Source organism: Leuciscus leuciscus, assembly GCF_965113295.1.
Source record: "Leuciscus leuciscus genome assembly, chromosome: 15".
NCBI lineage: Eukaryota > Metazoa > Chordata > Actinopteri > Cypriniformes > Leuciscidae > Leuciscus > Leuciscus leuciscus.
Genome location: NC_138739.1, coordinates 36,176,498 through 36,202,048, shown reverse-complemented (window position 1 = coordinate 36,202,048; position 25,551 = coordinate 36,176,498). Strand labels below are relative to the sequence as shown.

General features: G+C 36.8%; 2 protein-coding genes across 3 annotated transcripts in view; both read right to left on the bottom strand.

Moving 5' to 3' along the window:
* grip2b (glutamate receptor interacting protein 2b) overlaps positions 1 to 14,833 on the bottom strand; it is a 182,079-nt gene extending 167,246 nt beyond the window's left edge. Inside the window, exon 1 of one of the 2 annotated variants that reach the window (XM_082137800.1) lies at positions 14,326 to 14,833. In XM_082137800.1, coding sequence (XP_081993926.1) covers positions 14,326 to 14,380 — 55 coding nt within the window. In that variant the 5' untranslated portion in view covers positions 14,381 to 14,833. The remainder of the gene's footprint in view (positions 1 to 14,325) is intronic. The other variant, XM_082137802.1, reaches the window with a different exon arrangement.
* Positions 14,834 to 16,680: 1,847 nt separating this feature from the next.
* Positions 16,681 to 25,529, bottom strand: sec13 (SEC13 homolog, nuclear pore and COPII coat complex component). The gene is made up of 9 exons (XM_082137708.1): positions 25,373 to 25,529; positions 23,597 to 23,641; positions 23,406 to 23,521; positions 23,178 to 23,329; positions 22,955 to 23,088; positions 21,905 to 22,038; positions 20,205 to 20,325; positions 19,794 to 19,940; positions 16,681 to 17,140 (listed from the first exon to the last, which is right to left on the bottom strand). The coding sequence occupies exons 1-9, from the start codon at positions 25,373 to 25,375 to the stop codon at positions 17,030 to 17,032; spliced, it is 963 nt and encodes a 320-aa protein (XP_081993834.1). The 5' UTR covers positions 25,376 to 25,529; the 3' UTR covers positions 16,681 to 17,029.
* Between the last annotated feature and the right edge of the window lie 22 nt (positions 25,530 to 25,551).

The window sequence follows — 25,551 nt, the reverse complement described above, 5'->3', positions numbered from 1 at the left end:
ACGCACTTCCCGGATCACTCATTGTTTGCTTTCATACAAACATGCACATGCCCTACTGAGATAGGTTTAGGGGTGCAGGCTTGTGCTATTAATCACATTGTACGTATTCGTCAAAAATTTAGCCATGAAAAAATTTAAAGAAAGTTGAAAGAAAAACAATAATGCTAATGCTAATGCTACCCTTGTGGAAACACTGAGAAATCGCTCAGTTGCATTGCTGCAGTCTGACACAATTCGGAAAGCAACGCCTCATGAAAACGAGCTTGTGTAGCAAGAAGCGTCGCATTTATGTACTTTCACAGCGTATATGTAAACGTTGTACTCGCTAAAAGCTAATTTACTAGCATTTGTGCATTGTGCATATTCATTTCGGACTGCAGCAAACAAAAATGTGTAGTAATGCTAAAAACTCATGTTTTTTTTCTATCCCTAAATGCTCTATCATCTTTCACAAAAGTATGTTGAAGCCTAGCGGTGCATTTCAGCTTAGATGAGAAAGCTACATAGCCGGAAAGATGCTTTTGCTGCAGTTTCTGTGCCCTCCTGCCAGTTTCACAGAACAGTGAATGGGGTTTGACGTTTGCCGTCTCAACACAAGCTTTCATCTTGGATTATATTCTTCATCTCGGCGAGTGGAGAGTCTGCTACTCCTGCCCTAGAGCTCTCTTTAACGTCCGCCCACCATCAAGGGACAAAAAAAAGCTCCCCACAGACATCTCTTGAACATCATCACACCGATAATTCAGATTTCTCATGTTCCACTTGTGTGGCGTAGGGGCAAATCAGGAAACCGTGAGTGCTCACATGAGACAGATCTGCCAGTTTGAGTCAAAGGTTGAGAGGGAAAAAATCCACTGGGCCGCATGGAAGCTTTGCACCGATCATGAACTGTTAAAATCACTTAGTGTATTACTGTGGGCGTCTGGAAACACACCTGCTCGGCCTCTAAATTTCATCCGAAATCACTACATGATCTCATGTACTGATTAATAATAATAATATTACTTACACATCACAGGTGTTTAATGGATTAACCACAACCAAAAAGTTATATGGTACAGCCATGTTTTTTTTTTTTGGATGATACTGTTAACAGTTTTGCTCTCAAACAGATTTAGCTATGTTGGATCTGGTTTCTTAGATATGATCCCATGGTAATGCCATGATTTTGTTTGGTAGCCTACTGTACCATGGTAACACCATGCACTTTTGGAAATCTAGAAAGTAGTACAATGGTAATAACATGGTGTTGTGTCGTGGTACCATGTTTTTATTGGCATTGCACCATGGCACTACTACTACCCACCACCACAGTATTTTGGAAATTTACCATGGTAGAATCATGGTATTCTTGGAAGTATCATATGAAAAGCAGGGTACATGAATTTTAGTCCCACTGTATATTTTAAAGTACCATAGTATTACCATCTATGGTACTTGTTTACAGTAAGAGATGGATTTTTGCACATCTATCATGGTTTTACACTTAGCCTTTTGGTAAAATACCATTTTGTTTTTAAACATACCAAGGTATAACCCTCATTTTTGTATATATACCGTGTTAGTATTGTGGGGTATTTTGGACAATGTATTTGGACATCTACTATGGTAGTACTATATCTTGAAAATATCTTGAAATACCGTATAAATACGTTGCATATTGTGCAAAATGGCGAAATCAGTCAAAAAAGACTGATAGCTCTGTCTTGTCTTGCCAATAATTAATGCACAATAAGTTTTAAAATATTTTCAGTTTAGTAAAATACATATTCATTTAATTTCAATAATTTTGCATATATTATATAAACTGTATTATATATCGTAGCATCATAGCACTTTCTGCTAGGGGATTGTATTAGTTTAAACATCTGAAACATTAGGTAGCTTTGAGCAATATATAATAAATTGTGACTTACTCACAGAACAGCCTTTGAGGGGCAGGTGTGAGACTTTGACTGTATGAAAACTGAAGCTTTGTGCTGAAGATATGAGAATAGGTTGAATGTTCCTTTAAATGATACACAAACCTTAAACTCAAAGCGACAGACCCCTGTAGCCAGAATGACAGAGTGCATCGTGGTTCCCCTTCTTGATCTTGTATCCTGGAGCCACAAAGCAAGTCATCTAGAAAGGCAGAATTATGCTGAATAATGACCATTATGTAGGAAGTAAACTGCAAAAAGGCACAATAATGAGTGCAAAACGCGAACTACTGCATTGAAAACAGAGGTTAACGTCTCAGCCATTTAAATCAGACTGAAATATGCCTCTTAAAGACCTAATTAAATCAAAGTTATGTGTTTTTTAGTCTATTTCTGTTACATTTGAGGTTGTAAATATTCTAAGTTGATCAAGTAACCTAAACTGATTTGTGGCGGAACCACTAACACCGCCTAAACTTCCGGTTTCAAAAGAAAATACCAAAACAATTGTTTGTCAAATGATTTCATTGGGGGTTTTATTGAGAGACAGTGTGTACCCAATCAGTACGCCACATTTATTGGGTGATTGCAACTGATTTGTCTTCAAGTTCTTGATTGACCAACTCAAGTCAACAGAAGCAAATACGTTTATTTAAAAGGCTGTTTATAGGCGAATAGACAATGCTATAACAGTAATAGGTTCCATAAAGGTTCCATAAAGCATCTGTTAACAGACTGCAAAAACGCTTTGAGGCCGAATGACTGCAATAAAGATGTAATTAATTAGCCATATAGTCACAAGCTTTAGCAAAACTAAAAAAAACTCTTTAAAAACTCTTGCTAACTGCATTTTTCAGGTTAAGAAAGAAATGTATCGATGATACCGAAGAAGCCGCCATACTCACAGTTGTCTTTTGATATCATTCCCAACAAACAAAAAAACCGTAAGACGTTTTTCTAACATTCAAGTTATGAAAACATTATTTCTGAATGTTCAATAGACTAATGTTGAAAAGGATATGACAATTTGTATCTGTTATTATAAGACGTAAACACAATTGGTGCATTTAAATAAATGCATATATCAGCCTGAATAATTTCATTTATTATATACAGCGGGTGATATAAGTGAAATATACGTCACCATTTTTCTCAGTAAATATATTTCCAAAGGTGCTATTGACATGAAATTTTGGTAACAACCCAAGTAATCCATATACAAAGAAACCAAAACAAGTAAGGGTACTATACGGTTATCCGGACCACACGATGGCCTACCCCTAACCCCGCCCCTAAACCTACCCATCACTGGGGTTAAGACCAATCATACGATGGCCTACCCCTAACCCCGCCCCTAAACCTACCCGTCACTGGGGTTAAGACCAATCATACGATGGCCTACCCCTAACCCCACCCCTAAACATACCCGTCACTGGGGTTAAGTCCAATCAGGGATGACTATACGGACTATACGGGACTAAAAGACACATGTGTGGTCCAGATAACCGTATAGTTCCCAAGTAAGTTCAGAAATTATGTTATGTGTAATAATGTGAAATGACACAGGGAAAAAGTAGTGAACACATGAAGAAAGGGAAGTGCAAAAAGGAATGGAAAGCCAAGACAACAGCTGAAAACTATCGGTAATTAAAAAGCAATCCAGCCCCCTGTCAGTGCAATTTAATATCAGCTGGTTCAGTCCCAACTGATGGCCTACAAAAAGGTCTCATTGCCAAGGTGTCACATAAGACACATCTCATGATGGGTAAAAGCAAAGAGCTGTCTCAAGACCTTTCAACCTACTAATTGTTGCAAAACATAATGATGGCATTGGTTATAGCAGGGTTTCTCAAACTCTGTCCTGGAAGGCCACTGTCCTGCACAGTTTAGCTCCAACCCTGATCAAACACACCTGAGCAAGCTAATCAATGTCTTCAGGATCACTAGAAACTCACAGCTAGGTGTGTTTGATCAGGGTTGGAGCTAAACTGTGCAGGACAGTGGCCCTCCAGGACCGAGTTTGAGAAACCCTGGGTTATAGGCGCATAAGCTTCTGAATGTTCCAGTGAGCACTGTTGGGGCCATAATACGGAAGTGGAATGACAATTATTTCACCATAAATTTGCCTCGACCAGGTGCTCCTCGCAAGATTTCTGACAGAGGAGTGAAAAGAATAATTAGAAGAGTTGTCCAAGAGCCAAGGACCACTTGTGGAGAGCTTCAAAAAGACCTGCAATTAGCAGGTACTGTTGTCCCAAAGAACAGTAAGTAATGCACTCCACCGCCATGGCCTGTATGCACGCTCACCACGCAAGACTCCATTGCTGGAAAAAAAGCATGTTGAAGCTCGTTTAAAGTTTGCTGCACAACATTTGGAAAAGCCAGTGAAATACAGGGAGAATATAGTGTGGTCACATGAGAGCAAAATTTAACTGTTTGGATGCCATAATGCACACCATGTTTGGAGGAGAAATGGCACTGCACATCACCCTAAAAACACCAAACCAACAGTGAAGTTTGGAGGTGGGAACATCATGGTGTGGGGCTGCTTTTCAGCAAATGGTACTGGCAAACTTCACATAACTGAAGGAAGGATGAATGGGCAAATTTACCGAGACATTCTTGACAAAAAATCTGATGCCATCTACCAGGATGATGAAGATGAAACGAGGGTGGACATTTCAGCAAGACAATGATCCCAAACACACAGCTGAGGAAACTCTCAATTGGTTTCAAAGAAATAAAATAAAGCTGCTAGAATGGCCCAGCCAATCACCTGACTTAAATCCCATTGAAAATCTATGGAAAGAACTGAAGATCAAGATTCATAGAAGAGGCCCACGGAACCTTCAAAGATTTGAAGACTGTTTGTGTGGAAGAATGGGCCAAAATCACACCAGGGCAATGCATGCGACTAGTTTCTCCATACAGGAGGCGTCTTGAAGCTGTCATTACCAACAAAGGCTTTTGTACAAAGTATTAAATAAATATCAGTAAGCGTGTTCAATACTTTTCCCCTGTGTCATTTCACATTATTACACATAACTTAATTTCTGAAATTATTTGTTTTGGTTTCTTTGTATGTATGTATTACTTGGGTTGTTACCAACATCTGTTGAAAATTTCATGTCAATAGCACCTTTGGAAATATATTTACTGAGAAAAATGGTGTCATGACGTGTTCAATAGTTATTTCACCTGCTGTATATATATATTTTGTTTTGTACGTGCTACAGAATGTCCAGTATGGCCTGACGATTTAAAGAACCAAAATATTCAGTCATCCCCTATGCAGTAACAATTATCATCGTGTCATTGTGGCACTGGAAACATTCTGTCCTCTTTTGCATCTCCTAGTTAACACAATTACACACTTTGCTTCCTGATTGAGTGTGTTCATTTATAGCGTTCTCTTTATCTTCATCCTTTACTTAAACCATCACAAATGGCATGGCAAACCCTTGGTGAACGATAGCTTTCAACTTAATTCATAATTAATTGAACAAAATTTCAAAAAAGTGTGGCAGAGCTTGGGTCGAGATAGGAAGACGAGCACAGCGAATCATGGCAAAAACAAAAAAAACTATAAACGGCAGCAGAAGCATTTTTAAAATACCAACAAAAGATTAGCTTTGCCAAACTTTTCGCTTAATGCCAAAAAAAAGGTCAATAAGCAACATTGTTTTTACACAACAGCTCAAGAAGTTACTGAACTTACATTTTAGACGCAGTGTTGGCAGTTACGCTGTGAGAACAATAGTTCCAGACGAAGCCACAACATCTTTCATTCGTTCCCGAGCGAATCAAGAATGATTCACAGACTCACTGACAGATTTAAACGAATCAATTGATTATTCAATGATTCCAAGTCGTTTGTTGTCACCTAATGGCATAATGATGTAACCTAGCTAATCAAATTCAAGGACCCGAAACTGTTGTATATCACACAATAAATAATGCTGTTGTTCCAAAAATCACTGGTGATTACTTTTTTACAGTGCAAAAAGTTATTCGGAATAACTTTAAATCAGGAAGTCACAGAAAAGCTAATATAGAGTGACGTTTTCCAAAAAAGTGTCGAGGTTGTTGGTAATAACTAAGCTGAATAATTATAGACTCAGACCAATGCAGGAAAGATAAAGAGTGGGTGGAAGTTAGAGGAGATATAGCCTGTCCATAAATTTAGTTTCAGAGGCATTTATTGCATGTGCCTGACATTGGTTTTGGTCATTGCAGACACCCTCCCAGTTCTTTCATTTATCTCCAGAGATTAATGAACTGAGGGCAAATGTATTGAGCCATAGGAAGCGTCAAGCGTTAGTATCTGTGTTGGTTATCGAACAGTTTCAAGTAATTAAAGATTGTGTAACCGCAAGTGATTTTGTGTGTGTGTGAGAGAGAGAGAGAGAGAGAGAGGAGATAGTTGGGAAAACTGTTCTACTTGTACTTTTGCTTTCGGCTAGCTCCTAGAGAATGAGATACAAGTTAAACTAATGTGATAAAGGTCAAATTAATTATATTTCCTGACGTCTTCTCTCCACTGAGATTAGCAAGCATATAAGGCCACAAAAATATGACTTATCATTAGTAATGTAGCCCACTACTACATGACAGATATCACTGAAATTGATGTCTTGAGAAATCATACCTGACAGCTCTAGACCCTGTAAACTGCAAAAACGGTCTTAATTTTTTTAGCCAAATCAGAAAACCGGCCAATTGAGTTGTTGACATTGAGTTTCATGACGTTTTGGAGAGGGTGGTTGACGTTAGCAAAATGGAGTAAGTTAGCATGGCAGAAATTGTTAACCAAACCCTTAGATTTACATATTAAAATTGTTTTTTATCACTTGTTGCTCTGTGGTGTCACCTCTGCATGTTTATAATACCTGAAGAGAGCTAGCTGTTAGCATTCTTATTGATCTCAAAGGCAGTTAGCCTAGTTGCGACGTTAAAGCGATAGTTCACCCAAAAATTAAAGTTCTGTCATTAATTACTCACTCTCATGTTGTTCCAAACCTGTACGATTTCTGTCCCTCTATTTGAAAGTATATTCACCCAAAACTCTTGACACTTCAAAACGTTATTAAAGAGATTGCAAAATACATAGAGCACATCAAATATGTTAAATATGGATAAAAATATGGTAAATATGGAACCTCATTGGTTCTCGAGCATCAAGCAAGTGCGGTTGAGCTTCCGTTTATCATATCTGAGTGCTCTATATGTTTGCTGGGCAATGTTTATATATGAATAAAAGCCTAAATCTGTTCATCATATAAAGCGATCTTGTTTTTTCAGAAGGTTTTGGATTAAACCGCTCAATTCATACAAATTTATTTTACTATCACTTTATGAACATATCAGTTTTGGGAGAACAGACTTTCAATGTAGGGACAGAAATCTCTCAAGATTTCATTCAAATGTCTACATTTGTGTTCTGAATAATGAAAGTCTTATCGGTTTGGAATAACATGAGAATGAATACCCAGCTAATAAGGAATGCTCTGGCGTTCTGGGAAGGTTCTCTCAAAGTTATGAACAATCATTATTCCAGTAACGTTGATAAACATTTGTTCGAAGTTTTCTGGTTTTTATAAAAGCACAAAAACATTAATTATATATCGGTCATGGACAATTTTTTTCTGAAATGTTTAGTTGGATGTTAGCCTTTTTACCTGTTTCAGAGCGTTCAGAGAAAACTCAAAGGTAACATTCCCATAATGTTTGCAAAGTTATAAAATGAAATGTCCCCTTTAAAAAACGAAATAATGGGAATGTTAGCAAAACATTTTTGTTAGCTGCAGTTAATTGATTCATTTTTGGGTGAACTAACCCTTAAAAGTTAAAGAAAAACAAGTCATTTAATGAATTTAAGACTTTCCCAAAAGGGATTGTGCACTCTACTAATATAATGATATACTGAAATGTTTTTTTTGAAGCGTATCTGGTGTAGTTACTGCAGCAGGTGCTAATGTGGCTAATCTGGCTATGCTAACCTCGACCCTATGTTTAGGAAATGCTGTTTTTCTGCATGGCTTCAACCAAATAAACCAATAAATGTGCAGGGGGCTAAGAAAGATGTTATTCTCGTTTACAATAAATGTCTAACAGAAAAACTATTTGTTTCTGAAGACAATACAAGCGACAAATCATCAGTGGGAACGTTTTAAAGGTTAAACGCTGCAACTCATCATAAAAGGCTGCAGTTGTCACAGCAAAAGAGCACCGGCGTATGTTTGTGAACTAGCTGAACCCCACAACTCTGACTAAGTGATGAACGGCAGACTGTCTTTCTCAGGAGCTGCCCTTCCTTTGGTCGTCTGCGTTTACAGGCCACTGCTTCTCAGAGCATTCAGGCCCCAGAAGGCTTTACTGCGCTAACCAAAGCAAGCCAGATAGTGTGTGTATGAAGGCACTAGATCAGCCATTGGTGTCGCTCATCACAATGTCAAGTCCGAGCCGGGTTAGTCATGGTGAGCAACATTCACTGTCACAAAAACACTGACAGTACCAAACCAAACCGCTCATGGGAAAGAAACAGGCACAATCCTGACAGGAAATTTCCCAGCATGATATGTTATACTTCACAATGACACAACGGATTGAAAAACGAAGCAGTTTTTTCTGCATGGGTGAGTCATCAAATCACATTACCCACAATTCCGATGAGTGACCTAGATGAAGATTAGCTAATGCTGCTTGCACGCATGTCACTTAACGCGTCGTCATGGCAAACCGCATTCAACACAATCTGTTTTGATATTGGAGTCATATATATCCCGCCCATCTACCCCTCCCTTCCCATGATGCTCTGAAAGGAAAATAAGTACATTAATGGAAACAAGCGACATAAATGGTTGTGAATCATATTTTTTTGATGATCCCGACTGTTATACGCTTGATAAGCACACAAGCCTATGGGACAAGCTGGCAAAATATCGGGCTCAGGAAAAACGAGCCAAGCTAATTAATTAAGCACTTTGCCACATGCTGAAGCACACCCATGATTAGGAAGAATCTGGCCAGCATCGATGCGAATATGGTAATTATGAAAAAAAAATTAAAAACTGATTCAGAGAAAAAAGGTTGGGCTATTCCATCTTCATGAAAAAATTACTAATATAACATAATTATCATTCAGGATCCAAAAATAAAGGCTTAGTTCAGCCATGAATATTCAGATCATTTACAAACCCTTATGTCGTTCCAAAACTCTATGTCTTTCTTTCATGGAAGATGAAAAAAGGTGATTTAAATAAGAATGTTTCTGAATTTAATTCAGTGAGCGTTAACACTTTATTTGAAGATAGTAGAGATTATAGTCTAAAGTGGACTATCGAAATAAAGTGGAACCCAATGAGCTATTAACTGCGGGTCATTGATTCAGTGAGTTGAACTCAAGAATCGGATTCGTGAATGAATCATTCAGTTTTGCGAACTGCATAAACTGATTCATTGAAAAATACAGATTAAAAGAAAAATCATTCAGTCAAGGTTTGCTGTGAAGGCATGTGGACTACTTTTATAATACTTCATATTGTTTTGTTTTTGAAGCTTGAAAGTCTCAAAAACAAAGTTTGTAGACCATTCTTCAAAAATGTACCTTTTGTGCTTCATGAGAAAGAGAATCAGGATTTTATGGAAGCTTTTTTTCCACCTCAGAATAAAACATTTCAAAATATAATTGCGACTTTTTATCTCACAATTGCAAGTTTAGCCTACATCTCGCAATTCTGACTTTAGAACTCGCAATTGCGAATTTATATCACGCAATTCTGCGAAATGTAAACTCACAACTGAAAAAGAAGTCAGAATTGTGAGATAAAAAGTTGCAATTACCTTTTTTATTTTTTATTCTGTGGTGGAAACAAGCTTCCCCAGGATTTAGAAGGGTACAGGGTAAAAAGGTTCATTTTTACTTGCATTATTTTACATTTATACATAGCTAAAGTTACCCTTATGTTCCTCAAATGGTATGATTCCATGTATGATTTTCTCTTTCTCATGAAACACAAAATATACTATTTTACATTTATAAATTTTTGTAGCTTAATGTGAGAAATATTGCACTTAGTGACAACATGCTTGCATGCATGAAGCGATTTCATTCTATAAAATAAAGATAGAAATTACACCCATGAAAAAAAAAATTAACCATAAACATTCTCATTAGAGTTAATCAGTTCAGTGAAACTGATTATGTGTACCACATAAAAGATTCAAATCGAGAAAAACCCAAGAGCCTTATGGATGACCATGTCTAATGAGAATCCAAAATTAACCAGCATCCTCAGATTTCATTTTTATATGTTATTATATTATAGGATTATATATTATATTGAGGGTTAAGTAGGGTTAAGGAGGCTACCATTTAGTTTTTCTTTCTGCTTGTAGCTACTAACCATAGACTATTACAGAATATGTGTTATGAGATGTTCACAACTAATCCGTTTGTGATATAAACATCTTTGGGGAGAGTTTTATCATTGAATTTTGTCCTAATTTTCATTCATAAGATAACATGCGACACATCTCTTCATTACCGCTCTGAATATATTTATAATGGAAGATCAAGTGCTTCTGAGGATGAGAGTTGAAGAGGCGCCGTGGGCTTGTCGTGCCATGGCACGAGGGCACATTTAAGCGAATTAAGCGAGGGAAGTGTATTGCCACAGAGGACCTTTGCGGGGACGTAGGCCTACACGATTTGAGCGCAGACACTGATGTGATGAAGGCCTGATGCCGCTAGTGTCGTTTGCAAAATCAGTGAATTGTGAGGAGCGGTATGTTAGCCAGAGGGATTTGTAAAGTGTGGCACCAAAGTAGATTATGCAAATTGGGCACGCTATCATGATCGCTTCTGAAAATAGATGGGAAACACTGAAAAATGGAGTTTGGGGTTGAGTGGAGTTTGGGGTTTGAAGTGTAGATTTGATGGCTCAGTCTTTGATACTTTAATATTTAAGTGTTTATTCGACCTCAAATGGCTCATTTGATTCACCTGGAGCCATAATAACACAACCAGCAACAGTTTTGCAGAAATATGCTGGTGACTGCAGACAGAGCCAGTGGGCGAAACTTGGGCCGCGTCCGAAAATGTAGGCTGTGACTTGTTGCCTCTGTCCTATCAGGCAATGACTTTACAGGCAGCGTTTGTGCATGAAGGATCCTCATGAAAGTGATTTTGGACAGAGGCAGCGAAACAGTTCAATGATCTACAGCAAAATAGAGCGAGCTTTGGTGAAAACTAAGTGAATATTTAATGACTACAATAGCAATTTCTTGCTAGAAATGACATCTTAAGTGGAAAACATTGATCAAAAATGTACATTTACACACAAACCAGTGACCAGCCGCAACTTTCAGATGCCATATTTGATTTGTCTAGCTCAACTATCACAGAATGGACGCAGCATTGATGTCTAGCGGAGGCCCCACCCCTCTCTGGGCTTAATGGGAGGAGCTTGAAGGTTCAGCCACGCCCTAACCCTACCCAATAACCCTATCCCTAAACATGACTAGGTCAAGCTCCACCCATTAGGTCCACAGAGATGGAGCTGGACTGGGTTAAGCTCCACCTATTTTTTTAAAAAAAGAAAGAAATTTGTTTGCCAAATCAAACATGCAGAAAAAATCAGAAAACAGAAAATTATTTCATCATTGTCCCCTGCAAAACATCACGACTTTCAGGTCTCAAATTAATGTCAAGAGATCTCAGGTCAAGAGGTCTCAGGTTGGTTTGGTTGTAAAATGGCATGTGGTACAACTCCCCAAAAACGTAATATTTAAAAATTCTCAATTCATTTAATTAAATGTAATGTAATTAAATGAATTTAATATTGAATATAAGCCTATTTGAATATATATATATATAAACATGTCACAAAACATGACATTTTTCATAAAATTTTTACTTCTCTTGAAAATTGTATAAAAGTTTTTCAAAACCATCATGTTTACCAAGAGTACATTTCTAAGAACCTGGCACACTTGTTATTTGTTATTGACTCTTGTAGGCAAAGTCAGGTGGTCATAGAGCAAAATAGAAATCTGTGTTATGCATTCATAAGCCATTCTTACATAGATTGAATTCCATGCAAAAAAAAGTTAAAAAAATTTGCATAAAAAGTTAAAATGATTGATGAGTGATTTCTTAGTGTAACCGGTACTCTACCCGCTCTGAGTAGGATTTGAACCGGCGTCTCCGGCATGGGAGGCGGATGCGCAAACAAGGACGCTAAAGACCACAATCCCTACATTAGTCGCTAGCGCTCCTCTTGAGACCAGGGGAGTGAGGTTTACACACACAGCTCTTACTGGCCTACGTCCGTTACACTCACAAATGTTTTACATAGATATTTGTTCTGCTCATGTTTCATTTGAGGCTTGCCGTGTTCAAAAGAAAACATATGCATTTTGACAAACACATATAACCTTATATGACTGCCTTCATAATAACATTTTCAAAACAAGCCAATAAAAAAAAGTGTTGACTTCAGAAGGTTGAGACAATCTTTCTGTGGTTTGTCAAACTATGTTTGCTATGACTGGACTTCAGCAACAGGGCACAACCCTTTGATATTTAACATACATGTGATTCCAGAGCTCTCTAAAAATAGGAGGAGGAAGATGACGGCTCTATAGCGGAGGGCAAATGAGCATTCTGCTCTCTGACCTCATCCCGCTCTGAGACACAAGACAGAGGAAATATTTCTGAAGTGCAATTTCAAATGCCATAGCATACAGGGCCTCATTGATGAAACAATACACACACACACACGCGCACACACACAAACCTAACAGGAAGGTTCATCAGAATTTTAAAAGCAAATTGACAAAACCCTGGTGCAGATCTCAGTTACAGGTTTTTAAGCAGCCATGCAGCTACGATCAATTCTGCTGGAGCTTAGCGTGGGATTCTGTCCAGATATACTGCCGCAGACACTACCAGATATGATCAGGCAACGCTCTATCAGTGCGACAACTTCCTCCAAATGCACACTTTGTTGATAAACTGCAAATTCATCCTCGCTATTCTAATTTAACTGGGTTCTTGTGATTAATGGGATCTTGAGTCTTGGAATTCAAATTCTGATAAGAGGATTAAGCTCTTTGAATGAGAGAGAGAAAAACAGAATATAAATGCAATTTTCTCCTTGTTCTTCTGAGTGGTTCAACAACATGTTGGTCAGAGGTGACCAACTGTGTTTATTACCAATTAACTTATGTAATTTACTGATTGTGATCAACTTCAATTTTAAAAGCATCTGCAATGCAATGGCTTCACACAACATCTCTGACATTATCAGCTCTCTGCAGGCACAGTTCATGAGATATTCTACGCACAAGATAAAGAGAGTTCAGGCAAGTTAAGTGACTCAAAATCTCTCCCCTGGGCAATGAACATTCAGTCGTTCAACTTCGATTCAGAAAACATCACCAGCTGCATTACAATATTATTTTGAACATCGTTGATCAATGCTGAGGAGTGCCTCAAGGCTTTGTACTGGGGCAAAACTCATTTAGCCTTAGACACAGGTATAGGAGCTCAGGAATACCTCCAGGCTATGGACTATGGGGGTCATTCCTGTTAAGCAATACCTGGTAACTCTGAAATTTATAATTAAATACAAATTCTTGTGTTGTAATGTAAGGGTATACAATGTACAATGTACAATATACAATTGTAATGTAAGGGTTGCATTTATTAAAAAAGGGTATACAAGATTTTAGAAACATGTTCTGGTCAAGATTGGATGCTTCAACTTGATATATAACATTATATATATATATATATATATATATATATATATATATATATATATATATATATATATATAATTATATTATAAATTATAATACAAATGTATCATAAAGTATAAATTAATTACCAAATAAAAATTATATTCTGCAAATATATTAAGTTTAGCTTGAAATATTCTATGTTTTCATGTTAAAAGTTGCATTATGAACATGTCAAAAATGACACTATCCACTTAAATCAAAGTTTAATTATGTAAAAGTCTCACAATGTCCACTTCATTGTGATAGTATTGTAGAATAAAAATGTGATTTACATATATAAACATTATAATTTATCCATTACCTATGTTAAGACATGAAAAAGTACGGCACAATAGGAATCACCCAACATTTATCGAGGGGAACCTCAAGGCTATGTGCTGGGTCACTACACAATTAGCTTGAAACATAATTTTAGACATCATTATAGATACAAAGCAAGAGAAAACACATGCCACTTCATTAACACGTGGGTTCAGAGCAGCAGACACTGAGAATTAACAGAGCTAATGTCTATTAGGCACATTTGCGCATCTAACGTCAGAACCGATGGTACGCACGAAACTCGATTCATAAGTGGTGACATCAGTTCACTTACCTTCGTCGTGCATTCTCTGCAGGCAAAAAGTCAGGTTTCTCCTCCAGCTTGGCATGGCAAATAACTAAGAGTAATGCGTTATGCGGAGAGAAGCAGAAACGGACGCTGGTTTGTAACGATGATGGTTAGGGAATAGTGTCGGTGATCAGGTGTATCGTGGACAGATCCTGTGGTGTTCATGCAGTGGTCCATGAGCGGGCATCAGCTGTCACTCCTGAGACCGGAGCGCAAATGACTCACGGAGTGTCACCGCCTCTCCAAAGTGTGTGAACGCGTGGACCGCCGGCACACTCTCAGATCCACGCAATATGTCACAGCGAACGGGTTAACCCTTACCTTCGGACGGGCTCTGAGGAGTACAGATGCTGCCTTTCAGTACGCTATAGATTGATTTACATATTCATATGGATTATAATGATTATAATACAAAAGATTGCATTATGGTACTTTTTATTTAGCAGAAATATAAAAGATTTTAAACATTACTTTTCTTACTTTATTAGAACATTTTCAACTTTTTTTTTAAAATAATAAAACTATATTTTGCATAAAGAAAATTGCATGCGTATTCCCTGCAGCAATGTAGTAAAAGTGAGGATTTTTAAATCAATATCATCTAAAGCCAGTACAACAAATACTACAATTAAATAATACAAACAATTCACTATGTTTTCACTATATTTAATCCACAATTTTTTTATGTGATTTAATAAATAATTAAATATTTATGATAAAAATGTAATACTTTTTAAAAAGTTCATTTGAATTTTTTAATATTTATTCAAAGAATTATTTATGTGAATTGGAAGTAAAAAGTGCAAAAAATGTAATGTCACAATGTTAAAAAACAAAAAATATATATGATCAATAAGTTATGACAAGATATCTTTTTACACTGCTTTAACTCGTTAAGCGATTTTCAACTTTTTTAGTTATACAAGATTCAACTAATTTTTAAGTCAGTTTAATGTAATTTAAGTTGAAATGATTTAAACATCCAAGTTGATTGTACTTAAAATTTTAAGGCGGCAACTTTTTTTTTTCTTTTTTCAGTCTACAGGGTTAAAACTCAAATAATATATATCTGCAAGTTTTGACTAGGGCATTGAAACATACAAAATGAATTTAAAAGAAAAATGAGAACTGTGTATTGAAAAATGATGGTGAAACTTACTGAAGATGAGTGATTTTGGCTTTGTAATATGAGTAAGGAACGTGTCAGAACTGCAAACCGCAAGCTAAGCTGATGTGTGAAAATACGCATTTCTCAACAATTTTTAAAAAAAATAAATATCAACACGTTATTCTAAGTGACACTTCTCTCGCTCTAGTTAGAGGCTGGCACACAAATGGAGGTTTTTCACCATCCCAGATGCAAACTCATAATTGGAGGCCGAAGGAGGGTTTGGCAGGCCTCTGTGTTGATCTCCTGAACCCTTGGGCAACTCCAACAAAATCTGTAACCGAGGGATAATTTCATCTGACAGTAATGGAAACAACTGCCATGCTACGTTCACGCTGGATGTTTGGATGGCATGTTTACTTGACAGATTATGCAGGTGATGCCAATGGTTTTACTCATGGTTTAGTTGTTTAATGGTGCACCAAGTATTGCATTTTGAAATATGGTTTCAAGTCAACATGAAATGCTGTTCGCAACCAATTTCATTCCAACACTCATATGGAAATTCATAACTACTTTACGGTTTGGCAAATTGATGGCTAATAAATATGAATTTGTATGAGGAATTTGTGATGTAGAGTCGCGGAGCATTCTGATGAAAAATAATTAAGACAAAGACTGTCGGTTAAGTTGTATTAAACTGTTATGTTTGGTCTCTTTTTAAAGAAGACTCTTGGCAGATTATTGCTGAAATGAAAAAGTTCAATCAAAGAAAATCAAAGCCATACATCTAAAAAAGTTTTTCAAAATTTGAGATTGATGTCTAAAAAAAATGAGCTTTCAGTAAGATTTTGTTTGAGCGCAGTACCAAACGCTTCCACTAGGTGTAATTCGCATTTTTGACAGCGAACAATATACGTTTTTTTGTGTGTGTGTGTGTGTTCACACAGCAAGTGCCAAAACCTTTGCCAAGTTTCCGATAAAGTAAATAATGCTAAAAAAAACTAAAACGTACAATTTTTCGGTCAAAAAATGCCAAAGAGCACCAAGTTCATTAAAATGAGGGTTAATAGTTCATTAAAATGATTGCAGTGTGAGATATTTTATATGGTATTAATAACAAATTGTTTATATTATATATATATATATATATATATATATATATATATATATATATATATTGTTAATAATTATATAATGTAATATACTACTAATAAACAGGTTAGTTATAGTTTATAGTGTAGAAAACTTTATTCTTCAATGTTCGTCCAGGTCTTGAAACACACTAATGTCCAATGTGTCCAATATTTTTGAATCAGTTTTCATTCATCATAATTTCTTTCTTCTCAAAATAATCGACATGTTAAGAATCTTTACAAACAATACAAATCAGCTCAAACATCTGGTCTGTAAATGAACCAATGGAAATTATCTAAAAATCAGGGTAGAGTTGAAAAAAAAAATTTGATTTTGGTTCTGCCGCCTGGGAGTGAGATGCACTTCTAGCATTGGAGGAAAGTCTTTGAGGGCAGAAGGGGGGTGTTCCCCTGGTCTGAGTGGAGGCGCGAGAGGAGATGGGCTTCACTGCTCGTTCTGTTGGCTGTCTGTGATGGAGGTCACGGCTCCCTGGCCTTTGTTGACGTCACTGATACAGGCCCACTGTCCGTCCACTGACTCCTTCCACAGGGTCACCTATGAGCAGAAGTCAATGCCAAACAATTTCAATGACGCAATTACTTTAGCGCTTGAATGAGCACTTTAAAAACGCTGTTAGGTAAAAGGAAGCCTCACGTCTTCCAGTTCCCGTGTCAGTGAAGCAATCTAAGGGTGTGTTCACACTTGGCATGTTTGGTTGGGTTAAAATGAACTCTGGTGCGATTGCTCCGTTCGTGTGGTTAATTTGAATAAGTGTGAAAGAAACCCTGGTGCCACAAAACAAGAGGATCGAGACGTGGAAAAGATGGGTCTCGTCCACTTCCAAATGAACCAAAAACAGGACATGAAGTCATAAGATATGACCCTTAAAATGGACAGAATGCTCAAGCTGTTTTTTCTCATCATAGTCGTGATGTTGTCCATCACAGTTCAGAACAGGCATCAGAACCACGTCGTCTCGCAGCAGATCTGTGTGTGTGTGTCTGTGTCTGTGTCTGTGTGTGTGTGTGTGACGGGGGGGATTCCTGACGCTGCTTTGACTCCTTTACACATTTTATAAGCTCTTCACGAGTTCTCAGCTGCTCAAAATACCATCGTGATTTTTAGAAGTGCATTTATCCTAGCAAACAGAAGTGTTTTGGATGTTCGGTAAGTTCAGATGCAAAATATACGCCATTAAAGCCTTTTTTAGTTTTTTATCTTTAGGTTTGGACGGCAGTGTGAACGCTAAGCGAACTAGGACTACGGGTGTTAGGACTAAAGGTGTCAGACTGGCATTGCTATCACCTGATTGGTCGGCTTTTATGACATATTTCACGACAGAACTTACGAACACCGAAATTAATGCTGTTTGCTGGGCTAAATGCACTCGCTGTGTGTGCGTAGCTACATATGATGGTATTTTGAGCAGCTGAGAACTCGTGAAGAGCTTATAATATGTGTAAAGGAGTCAAAACAGCGTCAGGAATCCCTCCGTCACACACACACACACACACACAGATCTGCTGCGAGACGACGTGGTTCTGATGCCTGTACTGAACTGTGATCGGCAACATCACGACTATGACGAGAAAAAAACAGGTATGGACTGAGCATTCTGTCCTTTTTAGGGTCTCATCTTCCTGTTTTTGGTTCGTTCACATGTCTTTGGTCCATGTTGTGTTCATGTTTCAGTCGAACCGCACCAGAGTTTGAGAGAAGCGGAGCGAGACCCATCTTTTCATTGTCTCTGTCCTCTTGTTTGATGCACCAGGGTTCAGATGGCAGCGTTCACACTTATTCAAATGAACAGAGCAATTGCACCAGAGTTCGTTTTAATCAAACCAAACATGCCAAGTGCGAACAATGTATCATTTTCTTTTTTTGGGTCCAGAACAAAAGAGCCAAGAGAACCCGAACTACAAATGTGAACACACCCCAAAGCTCATCTATACTTACTTAAAAAAAGAATTAGATAAAACCAAGGTTATTGGAGTACGTTATTATAAGAAAATACGTTTTAAAATTCCATGTTGATACTTGCCATTTACACCATTTTTTTCAGTGTAGCGTGGCGTAAGATGATTACGGCCAGCTAACATGAATCAAAAACCCTTTTAAGAATCACTGCGTACACACCATTAGTAACAAACAAAACCAAACCGTGCCTACTTTAGCTCCCTCGAAGCACCTAGAGAGGACTGTTAACCTGCGTGTATTTTCAGAGCCCTTTTGCATTATTAAGCTGTCTGTTTTATAAATGCATCAGATAATGGCATGTTCGTCGGAGAGTAAATGGCTCGACCCGCCGCTTGCCGCAGTGAATAATTACAAGGCAGAGCATCTCACCGAAAGCGTCTTTATTTAAATAAACGGTGATGTCAGGGACGGATTCCCTCACGCTGTGCTGGGTCCGAGTGCTGTGGGTGATATAACCCCTGTCATTAATTCCTGAACCTGAGAGTGCACTGTGAAATGAGTAATGATGCTGGGTAAATCGCTGCCCACATGCTCCGACGGCAGCATCTTTACTCCGTAATCCCATGGGATGAGATCCAAAGAGCGTCAACATTAGTTTCATGGTGAAAAGTCAATGAATCACAATGTCAAAGCACATTCACGGCCTGTCCTTTAGTCATGTTAGAGAGTTTGCCGCACACTAAATATACAGCGTTGTGATTTATGAACACAATGATTTAAGATTTTTTTTTTATTTGTCATTAGACTAGTTTGATGATCCATTCTTGTAAATGAGGGAGTTAAAGCTGTCTATTACCGCCTGCTATTTAAACTTCAATAGACAAAAAGGTGTAGAGTTTAAACTGTCCATTTAAATGAACTGATTCAAAACTTCATATTAAAAAGCAAAAAATAGTATGCAAGTAAAATGTATTTGGGTAAACAATGCTCATTATAATAATATATTGATGGATATAATTAAAATATATAAAAATATTCAAAAGGTTTTTTAACTCACTATTGTTTTAGTTCCTATTTTAAACATTTTTTATTTAATTTGCTACAATAAATGATTAAAATTAGTAATTTTTTGTAGTTTCGGAGTAGATGTACATTATGGTTCATACATTGGGGGTTAGTATAAAATTAATACTATTTATTATTAAATTAATCAAAAGTGACGGTAAATACGATGATGAATAAATTATGCCATTAAATTCAAATTCTATGGTCATATTTGACAGGTACGTACTTTGTTGTCCCCTCCTGACACAGCCAGGATGTTTCCTGTGATGGACCAGCTCACGTGCCACACCACGTCATTGAACTTGTGGAGGAGTTTGGCCGTCCAGGTGTTACCGGCTGGGTCGTCACACGTCCAGATAAACACACGGCCATCCTATGGTATAATATAATATGAAATAACATAATTATAATAGATTTATGCATTTTGCAGACCAATTATACAAACCATTTTAACAAAAGCATTCCCAAGGAATCAAACCACTTTGGCGTTGCTAACGCTAGGTTCTATAGTTTGAGCAACAGGAATAGAATAAAAACGTATTCAATTTACTTACTTTAAAAAAAAATTTTTTATCACAATTATCTTTTCACATTGATACGGGAAGAGTCCCACAGTAGAATATTTAGAGTTGATTACCTGTGAGCAGCTGGCGATTGTGCTGGTGGGCAGACCAATGGAAGGAGCCCAACCAACATCTCTCACCCAATCACTGTGCGCCTCCAGCTTCTGGTCCTCTTTCCATTGGCCATCCTCTTCTCTGGAAAGAAAGTATGAATGTCAGTATAACAAATAAAGTTATTGTCTCCTGAAAGAAAGTCTTTTGTGTAAACCAATCACAACAGACTGAGCCATCTGACCAATCAGAGCAGAGTAAACCAATCACAACAGACTGGGTTATCTGACCAATCACAGCAGAGTAGACAAATCACAACAGACTGGACTATCTGGACTATCTGACCAATCAGAGCAGAGAAGACCAATCACAACAGACTGAGCCATCTGACCAATCAGAGCAGAGTAGACCAATCACAACAGACTTGACCATCTGACCAATCAGAGCAGAGTAGACCAATCACAACAGACTGGACCATCTGACCAATCAGAGCAGAGTAGACCAATCACAACAGACAGGACCATCAGAGCAAAGAAAGCTCTCGGAAAGGAGGGGTTTAGAGAGACCGAATCTTCAAACGAAGCATTTTTTAGAATCTTTTAGAAATTAGATGATGTACATTATGAGAAATTTAAAGCGTTTGTGACTTTTGATGCTTGTAGATCTACTATAGGAGACCTTCAAAACTAAATTCAACCCTCTACGAACACCTTGGCAATAGAATCGCCATTGGCTAGTACATTTTTTTTGTTTACTCGCCAGTCGCCAGACAGATATACTATTATTTATTTATATATATATATATAGCTTATCTTTGTCAAATTGCACAGCATTTTAAATATCTGAACGTACACTCTTAACATCAGTCAATCAAGCTTTATATTATGATATTATGATAATCAAGCACTTAATGATAGAACTTTAGTAATTAGAACTAAAACGTGGTAACCATGTATGAATGCATATTTGTCATTTTAACTGAACTTAGGACTGGTGATGCTTAAGATATTTTTGATCACTCACTCTTTCTGTAAAAAAAATTAAAATAGATTTACATTTACATTTAGTCATTTAGCAGACGCTTTTATCCAAAGAGACTTACAAATTAGGACTAAATTAAGCGAGTCATCATGAAGAGGCAAAAACAACGCAAGAAGTGCTCAGAATACGAAGTTCAGGCATTATTTAGAGTAGCATAAGCCCGATAAGCGAGGTTTTAAAGGGAAAGGGAAGGGTTTCCCCACAAAATTATTAAAAGATAATAATACTACTACTAATAACAATATCCAACACACTAAGGATTGATGAGCTGCTGGGTTCATGAATATTAATCACGTTATCTGCGTTCGCACGAACAGATTTGCTGAAATCAAAACAGGTCCATCCAATGAGATTGCCGTTTGCGTATTAGCTCCGCCCACTACCAGAGAAACCGGCATATCTTCTGCTTGTTCTTAAAAACTGAATAATTCTGAATGAACTCAGCTATTTAGACAGGAAAATACAGAAAAAAATGTGCGTTTAAATGTAGCGCATCAACACCGCGTGGTGTGTAAGACTCTAGCACCATTGTATTATATTTAAATACATTTCCTCCCACAATCAGCACAATGTAGAAAATAAAAACTAGCCTATATATATATAGGTGTATTTATGACCAAGTGTAGTAGCTGGCAGCAGGTGCTCGTCGCTGTGCACTTTAAAATAAGTCGAGTGCACTCACTTCCACAGCTTGACCAGATTGTCACAGCCTCCAGACACAAATCTCTTGATGAAGTTGGGCTTCTGTCCTGTTGGCTGCTCAATAAGACTCCCTGGGACAACAGCTGGGGCCCAACTCACAGCGTTACAGCCGATCTGCCAGAAACACCAGAGAAACCATGTCAAAAAAACTCAAATAACAGGAAGTACAATACATTTCGCCAGTCCTGTACGACATACTCGACTGAAGCCTCTTTACTGCACGTCTAGAACACTGTATTGTCCAATCAGCATTCAAATGATCAAATATTTTATTTATAATTTCCCAAAGAGCCTATACAGATCAGGCACCTATAAAAATATTCAATCAAATATTTTATAAATAATGTTTTTGCATCTTTTCTGCAATATTTCTTTCTTACTGTAGTTCATGTGAAATTTCAAAGAATTCCTATTTATTTATAATAAAAAAAAGTTTTTTGGTAACACTTTATTTTATACTGTCCTTGTTACATATACTTACCATAGTAATAACAGTAAATTATGCATAATTACATGCAACTAACCCTCAACCAAACCCTAATCCTACCCTAACCCTATAGTAAATACATGTAGTTGCTTAATATTAAGCATTAATATTACTTAAATATAAAATACACTGTAACAACGACACCTTAAAATAAAGTGTAACCGATTTTTTTGCACATTTACTAATTAATGAGAAGTTCAGTTGCACTTTATGTCAGTGTCAATGTTACAGTGTAATTATACATTAAAGTACTGAGAAATAATTAGGGTTAGTTGTATGTAATTATGCAACAACATGCAACAAGGACACTAAAATTAAGTGTTACTGAAGTGCTTGATTCAAGTATGGTTTTAGTTAAGTTATGATTTTATAAAGTTGCGCTCCATCAGGTCAAAACTGACCCGGGAATGCAAAAGGTGCCACTTTTTTAATGTGTTATGAAGGCTAATCATACTTAAATAAAATAATTTAAATTAAATGAATCAAATCGTTATTAGAGCCCTGTATGTATATTTTAAGATCTCATATAAAAGCTAAACTCACTGTATGTGCATTGTTGATCTTCTTAATATCCCAGTGTCCATCACCAGAGCAGGTCAGCACTGAAATCGCCCCATCCGAGCTACCACAGGCCAGAATCAACCCGAAGTCATACGGTCCCCAGCACACAGAATTCACTGCAGGAGAAGCCAATGTGTGATTGTCCACAGCGGGAGGAATTTCTGTCACAAGTGTTTGATATGAGAATCAAAAAGCGTGAAGTTACCGGACGAGTCGTGGCCCGTGTACTCGTACATCTTATCCCAGGAGCCGTTCTCCTCCTTCCAGATGATCACCTTCCTGTCGTAGGAGCAGGACGCCAGGATGTTGCCGTACATGGGGTGAGCCCAGGCCACCTGCCACACGGGACCCTCGTGGCTGCCGAAACAGAATCAGAATTAGAGTTCAAATCGACTCCACGGAAACCCTGGTTTTAGTTGCGCGCTTCTCATACCCCCTCAGATCGGCCACGAGGATCTGCCCTCCGTTTTTGACATCAAAGATCTTGACGGAGCGATCAGAGGAGCAGGTGGCCAGCCTGGTGCCGTAATAATCCATCTGAGCGTCATGCTGAACACAGAACCACAAATCATGTAACGTTGAAAAAAAGATGCAGCACAAGTAAAGATGGATGGAGATACTCACGATCATATCCTCATGTGAGGTGTCCACCGTGTTAATCACCGAAACCTGAAACACACAAGACCACAGATGTGCGGAGATGTCAGTTAAACTGATATTTGTCGAAAACATATTAATGATGTTTAACTTTAATACACGTCAGGTTAAACTAAGAGACATCAAGAGTGAATACAGAATTACCAAAGTACAGTGTCTTTGAAATACACTGAAAGAGAGAATTTAAAAGAGAACAAAAAGATAATTTATTATTATTTATAAAAAAGTATTTCTATAACTTTTTATAAATAATAATATATATATATATATATATATATATATATATATACACAGTACCAGTCAAAAGTTTGGAAACGTTACTATTTTTAATGTTTTTGAAAGAAGTCTCTTATGCTCATCCAGACTGCAGTTAAAAAAACAAAAACAAAAAAAAAAACAGTAATATTATGAAATATTATTACAATTTAAAATAATGGTTCTCTTTTTTAATATACTTTAAAATGTAATTTATTTTTGTGATGCAAAGCTGAATTTTCATCAGCAAGTACTCCAGTCTTTGGTGTCTTATGATCCTTCAGAAATCATTCTAATATGATGATTTGATACTCAGTTATTATCAATGATGGAAACAGTTGTGCTGTTTAATATTTTTTTTTGGAATACTTTTTTCAGGATTCATTGATGAGTAAAACATTAACAGCATTTATTCATTAAAACAGCATTTATTCAAAATAAAAACATTTCTAACAATATAAATCGTTACCATCACCTTTTATCAATTTAACGCATCCTTGTTGAATTAAAGTACTAATTTCTTTAAAAAAAAATAGTTATTGTTCCCAAACTTTTGAACGGTAGTGTATATTGTTACAAAAGATTTCTATTCTAAATAAATACAGTTCTTTTTAACTTATTATTCATCAAATAATCCTGAAAAAAGTATCTCAGGTTATAAAAAAAATATTAAGCAGCACAACTGTTTCCAACATTGATCATAAATCAGCATATTAGAATGATTTCTGAAGGATCATAAGACACCAAAGACTGGAGTACTTGCTGATGAAAATTCAGCTTTGCATCACAAAAATAAATTACATTTTAAAGTATATTAAAAAAGAGAACCATTATTTTAAATTGTAATAATATTTCATAATATTACTGTTTTTTTTTTGTTTTGTTTTTTAACTGCAGGCTTGATGAGCATAAGAGACTTCTTTCAAAAACATTAAAAATAGTAACGTTTCCAAACTTTTGACTGGTACTGTATATATATATATATATATATATATATATATATATATATATAATTATTTTGGAGTATTTTTCTTAATACTGATATGAGCAATTGATTCATTAATTTGTTATTTTTTTATAATTTTTCAAGTTATTAACTGGATACAATATTTTAATCAATTTACAGCAGTAAATATAAATACAACAACAAAAAATAAGTAGTTGACAGCTCATTAAACTCGGATCCAACACAGCTAAAACTGACTGAGAATAATAATAGTGGAAAAAAAACTGAAACCGGTCCAAAACATCGCAGTAATAGCATGGCACTTTTTGTTAACATACATAATCAAAGATAATTGTTTTATATTACCAGGGCTGTTTTTATAAAGAGTTGAATATCGAACCACATCGAAATAAGTCTTTAAACAGCTTTAATCTCGTAATCAGACATGTAAAATGCATTTGATTTTCCATCCGGTCATTCATTATGAAACTATAGAATCCGAGCACTTCAGTATCTGAGAATACGAATAATGTAACACTCACCATATTTGCTTATATCCCTCCAACAAACTCCTTCAACTAAAAAACGTCTCTAGTTGCTCTTCTGCTCTTCAGAAATGAAAACACTGATAGTATTTCCGACGTGGCAGAGACTGACCGCTCAGTGCCGACTGTGTTCCCCCTGCTAAAGTCTCCGGGTGGAACAGAAGAAAGGTTCCGCT

What these genes read in the sequence shown, in the direction of transcription:
- sec13 (XM_082137708.1), bottom strand. An exon ending in AGATCAACAATGCACATACA is followed by an intron (nt 22,039 to 22,954) that starts GTGAGTTTAGCT and finishes TGTTTCTGGCAG; the next exon opens with ATCGGCTGTAACGCTGTGAG. An exon ending in AATCTGGTCAAGCTGTGGAA is followed by an intron (nt 20,326 to 21,904) that starts GTGAGTGCACTC and finishes CTTTCTTTCCAG; the next exon opens with AGAAGAGGATGGCCAATGGA.